Source organism: Thamnophis sirtalis, unplaced genomic scaffold (assembly GCF_051295495.1).
Source record: "Thamnophis sirtalis isolate CommonGarterSnake01/CBP01778 unplaced genomic scaffold, rThaSir2_p1.2 scaffold_6, whole genome shotgun sequence".
Lineage (NCBI taxonomy): Eukaryota > Metazoa > Chordata > Lepidosauria > Squamata > Natricidae > Thamnophis > Thamnophis sirtalis.
In genome coordinates, this window is record NW_028261386.1 from 16,072,394 (window position 1) to 16,093,708 (window position 21,315).

At 37.1% G+C, this 21,315-nt stretch overlaps 1 protein-coding gene across 2 annotated transcripts in view; it reads right to left on the reverse strand.

Annotated features, from left to right (window-relative positions):
* Window positions 1-340: 340 nt before the first annotated feature.
* SRRM3 (serine/arginine repetitive matrix 3) overlaps window positions 341-21,315 on the reverse strand; it is a 202,602-nt gene continuing 181,627 nt past the window's right edge. For both annotated transcript variants that reach the window (XM_087717268.1, XM_087717267.1), the window contains 4 exons: window positions 20,923-21,269; window positions 17,466-17,681; window positions 13,064-13,201; window positions 341-7,186 (listed from right to left, as the gene is read on the reverse strand). In XM_087717268.1, coding sequence (XP_087573394.1) covers window positions 6,997-7,186; window positions 13,064-13,201; window positions 17,466-17,681; window positions 20,923-21,269 — 891 coding nt within the window. In that variant the 3' untranslated portion in view covers window positions 341-6,996. The remainder of the gene's footprint in view (window positions 7,187-13,063; window positions 13,202-17,465; window positions 17,682-20,922; window positions 21,270-21,315) is intronic.

The window sequence follows — 21,315 nt, forward strand, 5'->3', positions numbered from 1 at the left end:
GAGTTCAACTAGACAAGAATAGCTATCGATGTGTTCCTTCGTGACCCGTCAAAAGCGCGGACGACAAAAGCGCGATCGACAAAATCGCGCCTTTGACGTCATCACAGCAGGTTTGGGGGGGTTAGGGGAAGGTTTTAGCTTTATTTTTACATTTTTTCGATCTTTTTCGTCGCGCTGTGATGACGTCACAGCGCGCTTTTGTCGAGCGCGATTTTGTCCTACGCGCTTTTGACGGGTCACGAAGGAACACATCGATAGCTTGGAAACAACTACAAAAAGAGAGAGAGAGAGATTAAACTTTTGTTTTCATTTTTAAATGATGTTTTTGTCTATCCCAGGGCTATAATGTAAACAATTTTTTAATTTTTTAATGCAGCGGCTTCAAACACTTTATTAATTGGTTATTATTTGAAATGAAAAGCAGCATTCTTTCCCAATATTTAATATTTTCCCTTACTTTTTAGAAATTCACCATCTGCTAGAGGTGTTTTAATTTTGATTAATAAATTTTTGAAATGTATAATGGAAAAGAAATAAGTGATCCAGAAGGATATTTTTTAATACTAGTAAATAATTTAATAACTATACTGCTTTTATTAATTATGGTCCTATGTTGTATATATGATAGATGTTACAGATGTTCTACATTAATTTTTTTGAATATCTTTTTTAATTTAGCTGTGGATGAGAGAGTTTAGAGATTTTGTTAGATTGTAATTCTATTCAAGATAAATTTAATTACTGTATGCACACACACATGCACACACACACACCCCTATATTCCAATATACATTGTTCTCAACTTAATTATTTTTAGAAGCATGATCCTTAGTTAATCAAATAGATGAATATAGATTCTGTTACAATATCCAATCATAGTTAAATAACTTTCTTAATTATTACGAGAAAAGACTCGCCCTATTTTTGGAAGATGGTATTTATTTTTTTTATAAAAGAGATGAAACATTTTTTAAAAAGTTTCTTAAAAGCTTCTTAAAGTTTCTTCAATGGGAGTTTGGGAAGATTTTTAGGGATGTATTTAAATATTCCCACTGAAGTATTATTGTATTATGCTATGGAAACAGAAACTAAACAGGAACAATTAAAAAAACTGAACAGGAACTTTGGGAAAATAAATTGAGGAAAAGTGACTTACTACTATTCCCATAGTCATGTGATCAAAATTTGACTACTTGGCAACCGGCATGCATTTATGATGGTTGCAGAGTCCCAGGATCATATAATCACCGTCTATGACCTTGCCAACTGCCTTGCATAATTCATGTTCCAAATATGGTTGTAAGTTGAGGACTAACTGTAATGATTGTTTTTGGGGTTACAGTTGCTTTGTTTTCATTTTTATAATTAGTTTTATATTAATGCTGTGATTTTTTTCTATTTTGACATACTTAAAGTCTAGTTAGATTGATTATAAGTAAATAAATATTTTTACTCTATTGGAAGTTTATAAAAGCTTATAAAAATGAGTTTTGAATAATTTCCCCTAACTTCTTCTAACAAGGTCTATGCAATTGGAACTTGTTTGCTAATTTTGCAAATAATTATCCAATTTCTTTGTTAAATGTATTTTGCCAAAAAATTTATTCTGAACCCAAACTACAGACAAAATTATCTTTGTTTGCTCAATATAATTTCATAAAGTGCTAACATGACTTGAATAGAACAGTAAATATTTTAGATATATTTATACTATATACTTTATATTTATTTTAAATATACTTTAGTTATACTTCTAAAAAATGGAATCTGTAATTGGCAGTCTAATTGGACATAGAAAAGTTATTTGATATTGTGCAGTGGAAATTTTTGCAGCTGATGTTGGCCCAATATGGATTTATTCATAAACTTTACCAATTAAAAAGGGCATGTTATTAAAATAGCAAACCAATGAAAACTTTTCTTCCTTCACAAAACAGGAGGTTCAAGAAAGAATGAGAGGTAACCACCAAGCATTTTGTGCTCTGAAAATTGCTTTTTATTGGTCTCTCATTTGAAAGTAGAGTACTTGTGTTGGAACTTTAACATTCCTTCTAATAAACATGTATTTCAGCTTCTACTTTGTCAAAGCAGTCAGCTTCCAGCTCCCTTGGCCTTTCCTTCCATTGTAAAATATATGTGAGAATCATAAAAAGGTTTTACCACCAACTTGGAGAAATCTCATTTGCAAGTAAAGCTAACGCTCTCATAGGAATTCATATGTTGCAAACTCAACTAATAAATATTAATAACCAAAGGGTCGGAGAGATCCTCTTTGGGGCAACTGGTTCTTGTCCAGACTCCAGGCAATAATATTAATCTTAGATTTGTTTACTGTTATGTTTATTTCAGACTGCAATGAAGAAGTGCTTTTAAAAACAAAATGTGATATTCCAATCCTTCATCCAGGATTATCACAAATAGAATTTCCCTCATCTTTTTATGTTTTGTTCTAATTTCATCAAGGATCAGAGGCATCCATGAAGTGAGAAAAAATGATGCAATGACCATTGTGCTATTGTGATTCAAGCATTGGTCCTTTTGTAAATGCATAGTGACATCATACACACATAATATGAGCAGATATTGGATTATGATGGTGCAATACTGCTTTCATTATTTTGATAAAAGGATTAGAACCTGCAATAAAGGATATACTTTTGAGGATGTGCCTTTTCTCTATCCTCTTATATTTAATTTGATATTGGGACTATTGTTCAGGCCATAGAAAGAAAGTCCTGGCATAAAACCAGCTGGAATTGAACACCAATTATTACTCCATGCTGATATCTTATTATTATGAAAGTTGTGTACTAGAATTCATTAATGCAGTAAAAAAGTTTGGAAAATTAAGTTACTCATTTAGCTAAATTAAGTATCATACACTTCTTATAAACTCTAAGATATTTATGGAATTTTTACTTGATTTTTGAACATGCTTAAATATTTCAACACAATAATATTTAGAAATTTGATTAAAAAAAACACACCACCCTCAGTGAGTTTACCAGATGCTAAAATTGGGTAGCTGATGGATTCATTTGTCCAGTAGTAGGTGGGATACTTATGCACAAACACATACATATCTCATTGGCTCTTAATGAATGCTGGATATTACTCAAGGTTGACTCAGCCTTCCATCCGAGATCAGTAAAATGAGGACCCAGATTGTTAGGGGCAATATGCTGACTCTGAAAACATCTTAAAGGGGGCTGTAAAGCACTAGGAAGTAGCATATCAGTCTAAGTGTTATTGCTATTACTGCCTGTCACTTTTAGACACCGGCTCCTAAGAAAGACTTGTGCTGACTGCAAAGGACTTCTCGTTGCAAGGTCTTGGGTTCCAATCCCAATTCTATATCTTTATGGGTGCCCTCCAGGGTTTTGAGAGGAATTATTTGCACACCTATCGGGATATATATTTGAATATATCTTTGAAATAGTCTTTGGCAATGAGTCAGGCTATTGAGTGTGGTTTTGCTTACAGTGACTAGTAGCAGCTCCTCAATTTCAGATCAGGGTTTTTTCCCCCCAGTTCTTTCTCCACCCATTGGTATTGAACCTTGGACTTTTCCATGCAAAGCATGGTTTCTGCCACTGACTTATGGCTTTTTGTTGACATTGTCCCCAAGCAAGGACTCTATTTCATGATGGAGATTCCATTACAATATAGATATTGTACATTTTATTATAATTGAACCAGATCATTGAATCTACAGCTTAATCACAATCTAGAAAGAGAGAGAGAGAAAGGAAGAGAGAGATTTTCTACAACATATTTTGTTCCAGTTTGCTATCTCTTGCAGAGACCGCCAATGAATGCTAGGAAGACTGAACATTTTCCCTGATAAACCATCTTTTTCTGTTCATTACTGCTGGCTGGGTTTTACTGTTTTAGAAACTAGAAAGCCAGAGAGAATGCACTAATAGGGAGGAGCACTGTGGTTGCAGTCCTTCTTAACTTTGTTTGGATACTGCTGACCATTAATCAATGTTTAATATTGTCAAATTGGCCATAGAGTGCCAACCCACACAAAGGCTGTGTGTGATTTAATGGGACAAGTTTTGACCAAACTCATTGCCTGCCTACCTTCCCGAGCACTTATAAAAACATTAAGAATATAAATTGTTGAAGGCTACACAGGGAATTGTTCTGCAAACAGAAAAGCCTCAAGCCATATTTTTTAAAAAAATGGAGCCTGTTATTCCTTTCATCTTGTCAACCAAACCAGACTTTCTTTTAGCTTATAATTGTGCCTGGCAGTGCTTGATCTCCACAATCCCAGAGATACTTGGTGTGCCATTTAAAAACAGAGATAAACAGAAGTCATTTTCCTTCAAAACATTTTCAAACTCAGGCTGACTAAACAGGTTCAAAATGATAAAGGCTTCAGTACCACAGGAAGAATTATTTGGCCAAAATATATTGTCCATTGTCAATCCATCAACTATACCCCATCCCCAACATTTCTACACTGAATTTGAAAATACTACCGTATTTTGGAGTCTAAAATTTGGCTATTAAAAGTCGAGGGCACAGATTTGGTAGCTCTGAGCCTAAAAAACTGGATGATGATAACAGCCTATAAATTTGTATGACAAAAATTATTTCAAAATGTCTACCTTATTTTGGCTTTGGAATGGCTATAGGCCAGGATTAATTGTTCCAGTTTGAAAGGAAGAACCTCTGGAGAGAAACCTTAAAACCAAATGGGATGATTTGCAAATATATCAATGGAACAGAGAAAACCTACCAATAGAGCACTATTTCTCAATTTCAACAGCTTTGAGCTTCAACAACTTTAAAATGTGTGGGCTTCAACTCCCTGAATTTCCAACAGGCTGTCTGGGGAATTCTGGGAGACAAAGTTTACACACTTTAAAGTTTCTGAGATTGAGAAGTGCTGCAATAAATGCTTCCACAGATGTCATAGACCCATCATTTTATTTTTATTATGCTAACAAAGGTTCTACCAATATTTCTGTTCCTCTATCCTACATGTCTTCAGCTATTTTAATATTCAATGTCGGATTACTAGTCTTCATTATGTTTTTTTTAAAAAAGAAATATCATTTGACTTGATTGAAAAGGTTCTTAAATAGATTTCAGTGGCTTGTCAATGAAATCCTATAGATGCATGTATAAAATGTATAGGAAATTGTATGGATGCATGTTTCTTCCCTGCCCTGATGGTAACTAATGTCCTAAGCAGGAATCCCTAACCTCTGGGCCACACCCACTAGTGGGCTGTGATGTGTTTGCAACCGGGCTGTCGAAACAATGGGTGAGCGCGCAAGTGTACACATGTACACGTGAGCAGCAGATGAGCATGTGCATGTATACTCCATTTGCATAAGCAACAGGTGCGTGTGCACACTGCAAATGCAAATGGAGCTGCGCATATTACATGCTTGCCACCTGTTTGTGTGTAACCATCCTCTCTCTCCCCCACCTCCTGTGGTCCACAAGGCTGGAAAGGTTGGGGGACTCTGCCCTACAGCCTGGCATGATCAGGGACAGGTTAATGACTTGGGAAAGCTGCACTTTATGCCCATTTGGGCATTTTGCATTAAAGCTATTATTTGTATACTGTAAATTTTACTGAGTTTTGACATGGTTTTCAAGGAAGGTACCTGGTTGTGCTCTAAATTAGAGCCAATTCCAGGATAGTTCACCTGTACAACTAGCAATTCTCAATCTCTCCTTCTCTCTTCTGGTTTTGTTTAGCTGATTAAAGAACTTTTCATCCAAGTTCAACAGCTCGAGGTGTGTAAATTAATATTTATACAAAGTGCTTTTTTAATACTACATCAGGCTGACAGTCCGCCATTTCCAACAACCCTTGGGCTTTTCAGACAGCCTGCTGTCATGGGAACTGAACATGTCAGTTCAGACTATTTGTCCAGCTAGCTCTTCATTGTTTGCTCTCAGCAGCAATTCTCCAAAGTATTAGGAAGGGAAAAATCAAGAAGTATCACTTGGACCTTTTCAGCAAATACACCTGAAATCAAATTGGTTTCTGCAGGTGGCAGCATCTACGAGGAAGTGCTTGGCATCTGTTATTGGTGACCATATTTAATAATCTCAGGGTGTAGCAATTAGGCTGTGGTAGATTTTAGACCCATAGAGGTGGACTCTCTTTTAAAAGCTGAAAATCCAGTATTCATCTCTGCATCCTTTTGAAGCTCTCCTTCCTTCCTTCGCCCTACATCCACCTCAATTTTTGACAGCTATCAGAGCTTTTCTTCCCCATGAACATGACAGTTATGCCCATTCCCACCCATCTCCTTTTTGTCCAAATAAATTAAATCCCAAACTTCAGTTGGTACCAAAATTGAAATAAATATCTGCAAGAAATAAATTAAAAAGTCAACCCCAAGGAAGAATCTTTTGTGGACTGTTTGTTAAGAAAACAAGAACAAGAAATTAAAAAGCCCCCCCCCCCTCCACCCCACTTTTCTTCCTTTTCCGGCATCCATTGCTGGAATTGAAATTTGTTCATTTGTTCTACTTATCTTATGGAATCATAGGTGCATTATTCCTCTGAAGAATTCTTTCTACCTTTTACTGGTAGAAATTAAAGAATGAAATGAGAGCAATGTGCCTCTCCTCCATGTAAGCAGCCATATATTTGAGTCCTCACCAGGAAAGACTTGAGCCACACCAAAATGTCACATCCCATTTGAGTTTTTCATCCTCTCTGCTGAGCTGCATTTTCAAAGGTAGCTTCATGATTTTCCCTGGGGCACATGGGTCCCACTTACAGAATTTCTGACTCCCCACTTAAAGTTTAGGCCCAAATTCATAAGGCCCTTGCCCACAGGACACATCTAGCATCTCCAGGAATGCCAGGATGAGTCCCTGAAGGGGCCAGAAAAATGACAGAGACAAGCTCTGGTGGAGGAATTAAGTTGGGCCATGCCTGGAAAAAGGGGATGGAGACAGGATTGGAGAGAAAGCTGGACCAGCTCATTTCTCAAAATGGCTGGCAGGGGGTGCTCAAAATCCAGTACTCTCAGAACTGCTTCGGCTGTTGTAGCTTGGACTGCGGCTCTGGGTGCGAGTCCGGCTCCTGCTGCTGCTGTAGCTGTCATAGCTGCGACTACGGCTGCGACTGTAGGAGTAGCTGGTAAGTGAGCTGGAAGAGGAAGGGCTGGGTCGATAGTAGGGGATTGGACGCTTCCGAGCACTGGGGGAAGAAAAAGAAAGAGTCTCATACCTTGGCAATGATAATAATAATATGAAGTGAATGAAACTGAGGGGGGAAGGGGCATTGGCTTTAGCACAGAGGACAGCTTTAAAAAATTGGAACATACTTCAATCGTCTGATCCTTCAAGTGGACAGTCCTGATTATCATGATGTCACCATATTAACTTTGAATTCTTAGAAGTGTTTTGTTAAGTCTGCTCACTTCCCATTCATGTCTTTAATTTAAATTTCTAAAATAAAGTCAGATGGATATACAGAAAATAAATATGATAATATGTAGAAATCTTCTAACAGGAGTTTCAAGTGTTCAGTTCATAATTTACTTATTTTTTAATACAAATAATGGAGAATAGAATTTGCAATTGTTTAAGATTAAACTACAAAGTTTGTTCCTTTTTATCTGGTATGATCAGACTAAGTGGACTTGTAACTCCTCCTAAACACCTCCTCTTATTAAACTGGACTCTTCAGTGCTAAAGCTGCTGCCCCACCAGCAGTTAGTCCTGGATTAGACAGCTAAAACAACCAAATGTGAAAGAATTAATAATGTTTGTGATTTGCTGGAGACACTGGAGAATTAAAGCTGTAAAAAACAGAGGTTAGATGTTAGTTAGAAGCAGACCTTTTCCTGGAAGCAGCACTGCCTCACTCTAAAGAAGCATTATTTCCTGACCAAAAGCCCACCCATGATTGGCCACAGAATTAAAGCCCCAGGAGATACAGTAGACTAACTATAAACATTGACTACAGTCCAAAGCCTGGACATATATAATTTAAATATTATAATTCCAAGCCTGTTAAACTGGACTGAAAGAATCACTGACCTAAATCACAGGATCTTGAATAAAGGCTCAGTAAAACAGTTGGGAGTATCCTGGATGAGGCATAACTTGATTGCATTGAATAAAGCAATTAAATGAGTGAATAGACTAGAGGTGGGTTGCTCCCGGTTTGGCACGGTTTGACTGAACCAATAGTGGCATTTTTGCCTGGGTTGTAGAACCAGCAACGACCCAGGCTTGCCATGCTCCTGAACAGGTTCCCTCACTGCTGCTGATGTCGCCACCATATTATTTTGTAGTGAGTGTGCATGCTCACTTCACTGTAAATTGTTCTGCACATGTGCGAAAACACACACAAAGCGAACCGGTAGTAAAACCGGCAGCAACCTACCCCTGGAATATACTGAATATACTGGGACTGGCATGAAATCAGTTAGATTGGTTGTGTGTATTTACATTTGCAACCCTTCTCTGGACATTGGTATGTGTGAAATTGCCTTCAGTCACTCCAATAAATCTTCAGATTCCTCCAGTTTCAGATAATCTGGTACATGCACCTCAGAGTCACTCTGAACTTTTTAGATTTCACTTGAGTTTCCATTACTTTTTTGCATTTCAGGCCAGTTTAGATATCTCTATGGATGGTATACAAATAATATCTTTATTCTGAATGTATCAAAGATTTCTACTAAAGCTAGGCTTACAGTACTGTTATGTGGCACAATATTGAGAAATAATCTCTCTTTTAGGCTGGATCCAAATTAATGGCTAATCAATGCTGCAAGGTGTGCCCAAATTGCTTAGACAGTCTGGATGTGTGTTAAATTGCCCCCAATTGCAGGGTGATAGGAAGTCAATTAGTTGTTTTGTTCAACATGGATTCAGGCCTAAGAAACTCATTTGATGCCTTGGGAATGTTTGGTGTACAATAATGATTAAGGTTATCAGGCTAGAAACCCGGAGACTGTGGGTTCTAGTACCACCTTAAACACGAAGTCAGGTGGGTGATATTGGGCCAGCCATATCCTCGCAGCCCTAAGCAACCCACTCCTGAAGTCTTTCCAAGAAAACTTCAGAAACTTCAGAAACATCCAGGGAGTCGCCAAATGTCAATACTGACTCAAAGGCATATATGTATCATCTTCACCAACAGACATTTTGTTAGAGAATAATTTTCATATGGAAAAGGAGTGGAAGAAAAAATAATTCTCTATACCACTTCAAAACTTACCTCTGTTTGCAATGTTTTGCCCTTACTGACTGAAAATAAACCAGTCAGAGATCATGGAATCAGCATTATCTCATAGTGGCAGATTTAATTTCCCATGTGATAAAATCACACAGAAGGACGGCCACATTTCCTATTTTTTTTAAATTCAAAATATTTCACCCTTTTTGACAAATTGTCACTAAAGCATGGAGACAGAGAAATTTCCCAGGGGGCAATTTTTAAAATATGTGAAAAATGTAGCCCTTTTTTCATCCAGTCCTCTAATCTTAGAGGACAAGAAAAAGTCATATTCTTCCCATCAGCAGCCAGATAAACTTCTCCTGATGTCGAAACGTGAAGGTGTAGCAATACCCTGTGGAGAACATGAAATGTGTGAGGAAGATAGGAGGGTCTAGAAAGAAACCAACCTGTTTCATCAACACCAAACCCATCTATAATTCTCTCAGCCATTAGATACCAATCAAAGCAACACTTAAACTATTAGATATACTCATCATCCTAGCTCCATTATTAATGAGATGAGAGAGAGAGAGAGAGAGAGAGAGAGAGAGGGAGAGAGAGAGAGAGAGAGAAGAGAGAGAGGGAAGTGATAAAGCATAGTTCTACAAAGCTTCACAAAGTGATGGATTCAAGGACACACAGCAGGTTTCTGATGGAAGGGAATGTTACCATGGTAACCCAGCCCTGCAGCTATGGGCTTCACTTGAAGTTTCTTCAGGAACAACCTTGAAAGAGGATGGAAAAGGAGAGATTTGCATCTTTAACAGGGGGGAGCAAAGCAGAAGACAGCAAGAACTAGTAGGGAACTGGTTGGTGAAGGGAGTTACATTTGCAGAAGAATAATGGACACAATAGAGCTCAGTTGTCTTTTAGATTTGACTAAAGGTTTTCCTCAATCTACAAAGCTGAACGCCTTCCAATAGTGAGTTTGAGGGAGTAGTGATTATTAAGGAAGTAATAAGGAAGTGACTTTTAAATATTTTGCATTGTAGGTGTCATATGTGCAGAAAAAAGTAAACTTGTGAATCAAAATATTTTATTTACTTATGTATAAGCTATATGCTACCCATCTGCCAAATAGGTGGACACTGGCCGGCTTATATTATTTGATTAGAAAAACTCCCAAATTCCTTGATAATAACCTATGAGTTTATAAAGTGCTGGTGGCAACTGAAGAGAGGAAGAAGGGAGGAAGAAGAGGCAGAGGGGAGTGAAGTTAATTTTAAGGCACACTTCTGATGTCCTCCAACTATGCTAGAGTAGAAATCCCATTATCCTAGTCAAACTGACTGAAGCCAGTAGGATGTTCAGCAGTGGTGGGATTCAGCCAGTTCGTACCTATTCGGGAGAACCGGTTGGTAACTTTCTAAGCAGTTCGGAGAACCAGTTGTTGGAAGAAATCTTTTGGTTTTTTCCCACTTTACATGGCTAATCCTATAAGGAAGGAAACATTCTGGTGTTGTTTCTAGTCTAATCTTTATTGCCCTGCTTACAGAAACTGCCTCTCCAGGTAACCCTTATTACCATTGTAACAACTAAGGCGAAGTGCCCATTGACCTGAGTGACATTGACTTGGCCAGGCCCACATGATCACATGACCACCGAGCCCCGCCTACCCAGCTGGTCATTAGGGCAGAGAACTGGTTGGTAAATTATTTGAATCCCACCACTGATGTTCAAAGTCAGAGAGATCTGGAGTAGTCTGAGTTTGGAAAGGCAACTAAAGGAATTACATGAAACTAATTTTGCGAGTTAATAAATTGGCTTTACATTTAACTTTAGTTTGACTCATGGTTTGCTTCTGTGTAACTTGGGGTGGGGTGCGGGGCGGAGAACCTGGAAGGAAGAAGGAAAAAGCAGACTGACTCTCTGTAATAACCATTTTGGGAATTTGGCCCCCCAAATATGTTTCCTGTGTATTTTCTACAGACATTTCAGACCAAAGCTTTTAAGACAGGGTTTCTCAACCTTAGCTGCTTGAAGATGGACTTTTTCTTTTTTTTAAGGAATAGAGAACTTAGTACAGATGGTCCTCGACTTACAACCATTCATTTAGCAACTGCTCAAAGTTACAACAGCACTGAGAAAAGTGACATGCGACTGATTCTTGCACATGATCATTGCAGCATCCCCAAAATTGCATCATCCAAATTCAGGCACTTGGCGACCATTATGTATGAGCTGGAGTCATGTGATCACAATTTTGATCTTACCAGCCAACTTCCAACAAAGCAAAGTCAACGGGGGAAGATGGATTTGTTTAACAACTGTGTGATTCACTTAGCTGATGTGATCACTTAACAACTCTTGTAGAAAAGATCATACAATTGGGCACAACTCACTTAGCAACTGCCCTGTTTAACAACAAAACAATCTGGTTATAAGTTGAAAACTATCTGTATGCCAGGCAAAGCAAAAGCTTTTCTAGACAAAGAACTCAGTAGACATGCAGGAACAACACTTGGGACTCAAATACATGTGCAAATTGTGCACATAGTCAGGTTTGGGGCTGACTGCTCTATGGAGTTAGATATTATAGAAAGAGGCAAGTTCTAGATAAGAGTGAAAAAAGATAAGACCTTTAGTTATCTCTTCTCTTCTTCTGTAGATACCTATGTTTCCAAGCTACCTTTCAGAGATGAAAAGATTTTAAATGATAAATAATTTAAATGAAAATGTTTCCATTAATGCCAATATTATCTGTATAAGTACAATACATTATGAAAATGTTATACAAATTCTGAAATTATAAGATGGTAACATTCAGCTAAATTTCATAGTCATCTTTACTTATTTGGTCTTAATACTAGTTGAACATTAATTCTGAACCAACTCCTAAGGTTTCTTTTTTTGAACTCTTTCAATTTTGTTTTATTATTTTATTTTGTTTTATTATTTTATTTTATTTATTTTTTATGTTATGTTATGTTATTATTTTATTTTATCAAATTTCTAAACAGCCCACCTCACCTAAGTGACTAGGTGATTTTCAAACAACATTTTATTAATAGCAATAGCACTTATATACCGCTTCACTGTGCTTTATAGCCCTCTCTAAACAGTTTACAGAGTCAGCCTATTGCCCCCAACAATCTGGGTCCTCATTTTACCCACCTCAGAAGGATGGGAGGCTGAGTCAACCTTGAGCCTGGTGAGAGTCGATCTGCCAAACTGCTAGCAGCCAGTGATCAGCGCTGAGATAATGTTCTGGCCTATCTTACTTTACGATGGTCTTACTCTGCAGAATCTTCCCCAAACAGACAGAGATAAATTTGCAACATGCAAATTTCTTGGCTTAATTGTACTACTTATTTATGTCAAGTTTCTTCAACATAGGCTGGTTTTAATACAACTGCTACTGTTAGTACAATGTTTTTGGATGTCTTTTTTTTTCTCCAGATATTAAATTGAGGAATATTAATGTTATCAATTTTTAGGATATTTTTCTATATGAAGCAGGACACGTAAATCTGTTTCCAGGGAAATCTGTGAGTGATAGGCATATGCTGCATTGTTATCGCTGGAAAGGTAGGTGTTTGGACAATACAGATCAAGGAATTTTTAAATCACTAGATAGGACTAGATTTCTGAAAATTTCAGAGAATGCCTTAATTCTTCTGAAATCAGTTTGCATTTGTACACTTTGCAAATTCTCAGATCAGCAATTATCTGCCATGAATTCTACAAGCATTTTATTTTATTTTTCAATTTTTTTATTCTACATTCTGTTTGAAAAATAATTCTATGAAACTCAAAAGCTTTTTTCCAAGATCTGCTGTAAACAACAAATTTTATCCCACATGTTCAGGGGCTTGCCATAGGGATGGAGAATCTCATATTTACCTAGTGATTCTTCTAGGCTCCATGAAACTTGGAGAATCACGCCTTCTCTTTCTGATGGGGGAGTAGCTGCGGGAACGTCGTCGGGCACGGGTTGGTTCTGTGTCACTATGACGTGTTCGTGGCTCATTGTCCTTCTCTCTAGTTGTTAAAAAAAACCAACCACATTTAAATGCTACACACACACACACACACACACACACACACACACACACACACATATATCAATCACTCTGGATTTGAGGAGTTCAGGTTATGAGATTGTGATCATCCTGGGCTATGTGTTGTAGGTAAAATAATCAAGTTCCCACCAGGCCTAGAAACAAACCCATACTGTAACACAGATATAACATTTATTTTACATGTTTATGTATGGTCTATGTCCAAATGTCTCTCTTTGCTTATAAAATATTGACGTTAAAACTGTACTGCATAAGGCAGATATTCTGCTATTGCTGGAATTGAAAAAGCAATTTATTTCTGGAAAAAACAAACAAAACCAATCTCCCAACCTACCAATATCTTTAAAAAGCAGCATTTTTTGATGGGCGGTGCTTGACATCGCAACGACATGACATGCAATCTTGGTCTCCAGGATTGCTGTCAATATCTCTGTTTCTGGATGGTCCTTTTGGACCTAAACTGTTCTGAAGGAACAGTGATAGAGAAGAGCATGTCCTGCTGATCTCAGGAGCATCGCAAAGCCCCTGATTGATCCAGGAGAAAACTCTTTTTGCCAGCTACAAGAGAAGCAACCAAAATGGCTGCAGAAGGTCGGGACAAGCCTCTGAAACAGAAGCAGTACAGGAGTGTGTCAAATTGGTAAGAAAAATGTTTATTATTAGAGAAGGGAAAACCCAAAAAGAATTGGAATTTTTAAAAAAATTGAAGGCAGAAGAAAACAAGTGGCGAATTAACTCTGGTTTAAGATGATCATGTTATCTTTTCTACCTTAACTTTGTTTGTTTTCTATGGATGGACTCTTTACAAATGCCTCTTATTTTTAAACTGGACTGGTCTCTTTTTTCCTTCTTCCTCTATACTTTCTCCATTTTTTGTATTCGTGGATTTAAAGCTTCTTCTCACGTAAGGCTTGGATGGAGCGTAATTTTTACACTTTTTTTTCCTCTCTCGGACAGAGGCAGAAACAGATGGAAAAGAGGTAACACTGCCACCTAGTGGCTAGAGGCTTGGCAATATAAAGCTATAAGCTTTGTTTACTGAAAGGCTCAGTGAAAACGTTTTGTTGATACAGGTGTTCCTTTGAAGGAAAGAGAAAGCTTTGATTTGAAAAACTCCACTGAATTTGTTTGACCTAAAAAGTCTTGGATGTTTTGGCAGTGTTTATAACCTGGAAAATGGCACAACGTGAAGAAGAAAAGGCACTAACTTTGCAAAGAATTTTCTTAGACATTCAAAAAGTTTTAATAATTACAGAGAGAATTAAAAAGAGACTTGAAATTATAGATCAAAATACCAAAAGTACAGGGACAGCGATGAAGTTTGAGAACAGAGCTGAAAAAATAACAGAGACATATGAAAGTGATAAGAAAATTGTTGACACTGACAGCAAACAGAGTGGAGGGAAATTACAGGTGTGAAATACGGAAAGGAGAAATTGATGAACAGGATCTTCATTTCGGATGTCAGAAAATAGATGAAGAAAGGAGAGAAAATTTGGCAGAAATAATGATGAAATAATAATGGGTTTCGAATTCTTATAATGAACAACAAGTTCTTAAGAGAAGTCCACATAAGACTTATCAAGAAAACATTTAGAATACAGACTTTACAAATGGCAAGAGATATTGGACTACACTATTTCTGGAAGGATACAGGAGGATGAAATGAAATGTCACAATAAATTTACTTAAATGTAATTAAATTTTGAGTGCTATGTACAATGTAATAATAGCTATAGTCAAATAAATGATTAATAATGATAACAAAGCATTTATATATACTAGATTGATAATATGAAATGTTATACAATACTGTAAGTGAGGATTTGGAGATGATGTTGAAAAGTCTTTTTATAAAAGTTAAATAATTTTATATAGAATAGAATATAAAGATGCAATATCATTGGGTGATTTCAGGATGATGTAATAAAATGTTATAATATAAATTTACTTCAAATTTAATATGCTTTATGTTGAAAGGATGCAATAATAGCTAGGCTTAATGGATGTTTCATAATTATATCAATTTGTATACAAGTATATTAGATTGATGATACTAATAATGGGGAAAAACATGGAATTGAGAATTATTAGAGAATGTTATCAATGCTAAAATAATAGAATGATGTCACAATAAATTTAGTTGAATATAGTTAAATTCTGAGTGCAATGTACGAAGTAATAACAGCTATAGTCAAATAAATGATTAATAATGATAACAGCATTTACATGTACTAGATTGATAATATGAAATCTTATACAAACTGTAAGTGAGGATCATGGAGATGATGTTGAAAAGCCTTTTTATAAAAGATAAACAATTCTATATAGAATAGGTTATAAAGGTAATATCATTGGATGATTTCAGGATAATGTAATAAAATCTTATATAAATTTACTTCAAATTTAATATGCCTTACGTTGAAAGGATGTAATAATAGCTGGGCTTAATGGATGTTTAATAATTATAACATTGTATACATGTATACTAGATTGATGATACTAATAATGGGAAAAACATGGAATTGGAAACTATTAGAGAATGTTATCAATGCTAAAATGATTGAATGACTTAGAATAGGAGGAAGCATAATAACAATGTATACAAAGATGTCTTGATTGTTAATATGTGAATTTTGATAAAATTCAAGTGAGGACTATTGAAAGGACACAGAAAGACTTTGAAACCAATCGACACACTGTGTGTAACTGAAGAGGCTTTTATGTTATATGTGTTGTGTGTTTGTGTTTGTCTGAAAATAAAAAAAATTATATAAAAAGCAGCATTTTTAATAGCTTTAATCTTCAATTGACCTAGTAAAAATGGTACAAAAGAGTGTGCAAATCTAGAACTCTTTGAACTCTTTATAATTTCTGCAGTGGCAGACTGCAGAAATAAAGGAACTGAGCAAATGCTTTGGTGCCGTATAATTTAATAATTAAGTTTAATTTAATTATCTAAGTTTCATTACATGACAATTCACTGAATTTTGTTACACCACAATCTATCCAACTCATCTCTAATTCACTCTAGGACCACTTCTCTTGCATTGTGCTTGCAGCCTGTGATGGAATGTAGTGGGCCACATCCCTAGGGAGGAGGGGGTGCATTCCAGAGGAATAAGACACAGCTCAGTTCAGATAGTTTGTGTAAGAGAAAAAGGGTATTAGCTATTACTATTAGCCTCTTCCTAATAGTTTTCAGAATATATGTGTGATGTAAATAGTAGGATACTTCAGTTTGGCAAGATTCTGTGTATAGGTGTGGAACAATAAAGAAAACTGCTTGGAAGAAACACTACATAACTTTCTTGGTTTTAAGGCCTGACACAGCCCTTAATTTCCACTAGAACAGCATCAGGGTCTCTTCTTATTGGACCATAATGAGGGGTGGGCTGCTCCGAGTTCGCCCAGGTTCGGGCAATCCTCTAGCAAAGATCCTGTGCAGTTCGGTGAATCCCCAAAATCCACTCCTGGCTGGCCCCACCCTGCCCCTCCCACCCTGCCCCACCCCTCCCAGAAGTCTCCATGCGGCCCATTTTGGATGCCAGGTAAGTGCAGGGGCCATGCGGAGGTTTGGGGGGGACAAGAAACAGGCCTCCTGGAGGCTCCAGAAGGCTAGAAATGGGCCCATTTCTGGCCTCCAGAGTCTGGGGGAAGCAGTTTTTGTTCTACAGGAGGCTCAAGAAAAGCCTCTGGAGCCAGGGGGAGGGGAAAAAAGTCCCCACCCCCATGATGCAGGAGGCCAACTAGGCCACGCCCACCCAGCAACCAGGCAGATAACCCGTTGCTAAAAATTTTGAAGCCCCCCCTTGACCATAACTCACACCAGATGAGCATGCAACTCACCAGGAAGGGCTTTGTTAAAAACTGCAATTACCATTGCTTTTTCCTTTCTTCAAACTGAGAAGAACAGGACAGAGTAGACCAAATATATTTATATTTTGAACCAAGTAATATGTGTACAGGTATTAACCATGGCTTGGAAGAAGCATCATAAAGAGTCCTGCATTTGTTCCTCAGTTTGTTGTGTACACAAAATGCACAATTATTAAAAGCAAGGGTGACTTTCTCACCATTTTATATACTTCAAATCATAGTGTGAGCAAAGAAAATTTAAAAAGAATGAAAAGGTATGCATTGCATTAAAAATGCCCCTAAAATTTCAGGCAAGAACTATCACTTTCCCCACTTCTTAGAAGTAGGGATTGCAGCCTCCATACCTGCTGCTTGTTGTTTTTTTCTGTGATCCCGATCGAGTCCTGCTGCGTCCAGCTCTCTTCTCCCGAGATCGGGATCGGGATTTTGATGGAGACCGGCTGGAGCTCCAGGAACTGCTTCGAGATAGACTCCTCCTTCGTTCAGAGTTGTGTCTGGAGTGTTTGGCTGAAGTCGGAGAACAACTATGTGGTCTTCCCCTGTGGTGCCTCTCTTTTGCCCTAAAAGATGCAGTGGATTAAAATTTAAATGGCCTCAAGATCAGAGCCGTACAAAGATATGGACACAAAGTATGTTACCTTTCAAGGACCTAGGAAAAGCCTTCTGGATTAGAATACAGATCTATCTAATACAGCTCCCACTTCCTGTAGTTGCCAGAGAAGTTCTCCTGACTTGCACCCTCAGCTGTTTATACGTTTTCACTTATTGAATCTGGAAGTTCAATTTTGTTATGGTCAAAAGCAGCTGATAACCTAATATAGTTATTCATTACATTACTCCAGTGCATTACTCTTGCATATTTTCTCAGATGCTGTATGTGTCAGCAAAAAAAGAGATTGCTATTTAGATCTATCTGTCCTAATCTGATGGTTTCATATATATGTTGGGATGCTAACATCCCAAGATTTTCAATAGAAAATGTTGTTTGTTGGAATCTCAACACAATCTGGAAAGTACCAATTTTGAAAATTTGCATTAGATTTGTTTTAGAAGAGATGCAAACCCAAATACAGATATCTTATTATCTGTACATGCCATTTGCTTCACTCATACTAAGTGCTTTCCAAAGAACTGATATGAATTCTACTAATTTTGTGAACAGAATGGGACATCTTATTTAAATAAATCCTTAGGATATTTATATGGTCATTAGAATGATCACCTAATGGCCGTGAATACTACTGTAGTATTTTCCTTTCCCATGAAAAGAAAAGCCAGTTGTGGCATTCTCTACCAATCTCTTCCATAGAAAGACATGGGTTACCATGTCAGAAACAGGCATGGAAAGAAGGTGGGCAATAGGACCTGTGAACAGCTACTTCCTCTTTTGATTCTGCCTGTTTCCTTGATTTAAAGATTATTTGAGTCTGGTCAATGACCAAAGTAAAGCACATGGTTTTGAATAGGCACCCTTTAGATGGCTATAAAGACTTGGGAAAAATTAATGGAAAAGAGTCTTGCAGAAATCCTTTATGATGTTGCAGTGTTCTTAGGATGTAACTGTCTGTAGAATATACTGTAAACTATTGGTCATACAACCAGACAGATGCTTAGACTGGATTTGTCCACCTACTGAGTCCTTCCAAGGACCTGAGATAAGCAGATATTTGATGGTGTTGAAAATATTCTTGAAGGAGGTATGCTTATTATTATTAATAATAATATTAATATTGATCATCACACAGTCAGCCAGATGTTCAGAATGGGTTTGGCATTTTTGTCTACCTATTGAGTCCTTACCAAGGACCTGGGATAGGCAGATCTGGATGTTTGATGGTGTTACAGGTATTGTCACAGGATAGAAGCTGTTCCCAGCTTTTGCAAATGACTGATGGCAAATTTGTCAATGCCAATGGTACTCAAGCGATGCTCCAGTTGTTTTGAGATTCCACCCAAGATGTCTATTACTATTGGTACTACCCTAGTTTGCCTTTGCCACAGTCATTCTATTTCTATTTGTAGGTCTTTGTATTTTGTTATCTTCTCCAGTTCTTTCATGTCTAGTCTATATGTTATTATTCAATTGTATCACAGCGGCCAGTTGTTTCGCCGGATTTGGCATTGGTTACTAGTCGGGCCCCACCCAGGGTGTAACGTATTTTTGTAATATGCGTGCAGATCCAAGCAGTGCGGCTTTTTGCATTTGACTGATGGTGATTTTGTCAATTTTTATATATGTCTATATGTTATTATTATCATTATTGTTATTATTATTTAAGCTTTAATGTTCAATTTGATTCTGGGACTGGTAAATAACCAGATTCCTAAACAAGGACCTAAGAGTTGTTTATTATTATTATTATTATTATTATTATTATTATTATTATTATTATTATTATTATTATTATTATTATTATTATATTATTATTATTATTATTATTATTATTATTTCAGAGAAAATGAACCAATGAACATGTTGGATAGAGAGGATGAAGACAGTGAAGAAGACTGTCTACTTGTTTGTGGTCTTGCTGGAAATTCCTCACTGGTAGCTGAAAACATAGGAGAGTCAAAAATGTCAGGAGGTGTGATAACCATATAATATCACCAAACAAGGGGACAAAGAGTATACATATTTATATAAAAGTGCAAATGCTAATTTATATGAATAGATTCAAATGTGGAAAGAATGAAGTCTGTCACACCATCATTCATTCCATTGTGCCATTCAAGGCACTGTAAAGCCAAGTCACATCTCTCCATTGATCTCATTAGTGGCTCTTTATAAAGGCATTTTATCATGGTGCCAGAATTAGGGAAAGATGGAACTAAGAGTCGAGAAAGCTCTAAAACGAATACAATGTAAGGACAATCAAAAAAGGATACTTAATGAAAAACAGAGTGGGGAAAAGGCAGTCAAGCAATCTAACTTTGTTTTGATAATTAAGCAGTTGACACATTTTCTAGACTTGTGTTCCATTTTCAAGTTGGAATTAAATTCTCACAAAAAGGGAAAATTCCTTTTTCAAGCTATTCCAATTCAATATTTGAGTGGACAGAGCTGTTTCCATCAGCAGGACATGGAGCAGAATTTTATTTTAAATGACATCTTATGTGCGAAGAACAGGAAGAAAACAGAATATTTCAGGATTTACAGCATACCTATGCTTTCTGAAGAACTTTATTTTAGGATGGCTGACATATATCCCACTGTAGACGCAGGATATTATCCTGCAGGTAGTAGTACTCAATTATTACCATTATAATAATATAAATTATTGTAATTTAAATTTAAATCTATCTTGCTGCAGTGACTGATCAGGTGACCTATATGTAATGTAATTGTGGGACATTTCAAATCTCTTCTTTGGTTTTATTATTCTTTATCTTTAAACCAAGCGTGTTCTGGCCATTGCTCCGAATAATCTGGAGTCTTTAGAAACAGGATATACTTTACATAAATTCCTCTCAAAAGGAATTTTAAAAATGTTTAAGAACTGTAATCAGTCCTCACTTTTTTTTTTCAAAACAGATGGTCTTTTATTTTTTGGTCTGGGGTACACAAAACCCATTTTTGCAAATTTGTAATGAATCCAGGAATGTGACTTACGCAATGAACATTTGCTCAACTCAAAATAGACTGTCAAAAGCTACCCAATTGCTACTGAAATACAGCTAAACTCAATCCCAGATAGAATCTCATCCAAGGAAGTATTCTTGACTACAGGTTTGGATGTTTGAATTGAATATTCATTCATGCACTGAACTAGTCATACATGCACCACAATCTTTGGCTCTTACGTTTTCAGATGTACCCTGTGGTTCTTTTCTGCCCCGGTTGTTGCGTGGTATTGATGTGAATAGGTAGACCCTTCTGAGTCACTGCTATATCCTGTATGGCTGACCGACCAGGATGATTCCTTGCTTGCAGAGGTTTTGGCCCTGCGACGCCCTTTGCGCTTGTGTTTTGATGTGGATCTGGTGTGGCGCCTGTGGGAGGGTTTGTCTCCTCCAGAGCATCTCCCTGGGGATGTGGACCTCCGGGGGATCTTGGCCCCATGTTTGTTTCCCCTGCTTTCTTTGGCGTGGAGCGATAGGGTTTCGGTCTTTATGTGCCCTTTGGCTGAAGGCGACAGGGAACCCAACCTCTGCCAGAATGAAAAAAAGGGAGCGAGCAGGAGGGGGAAAAAGAAA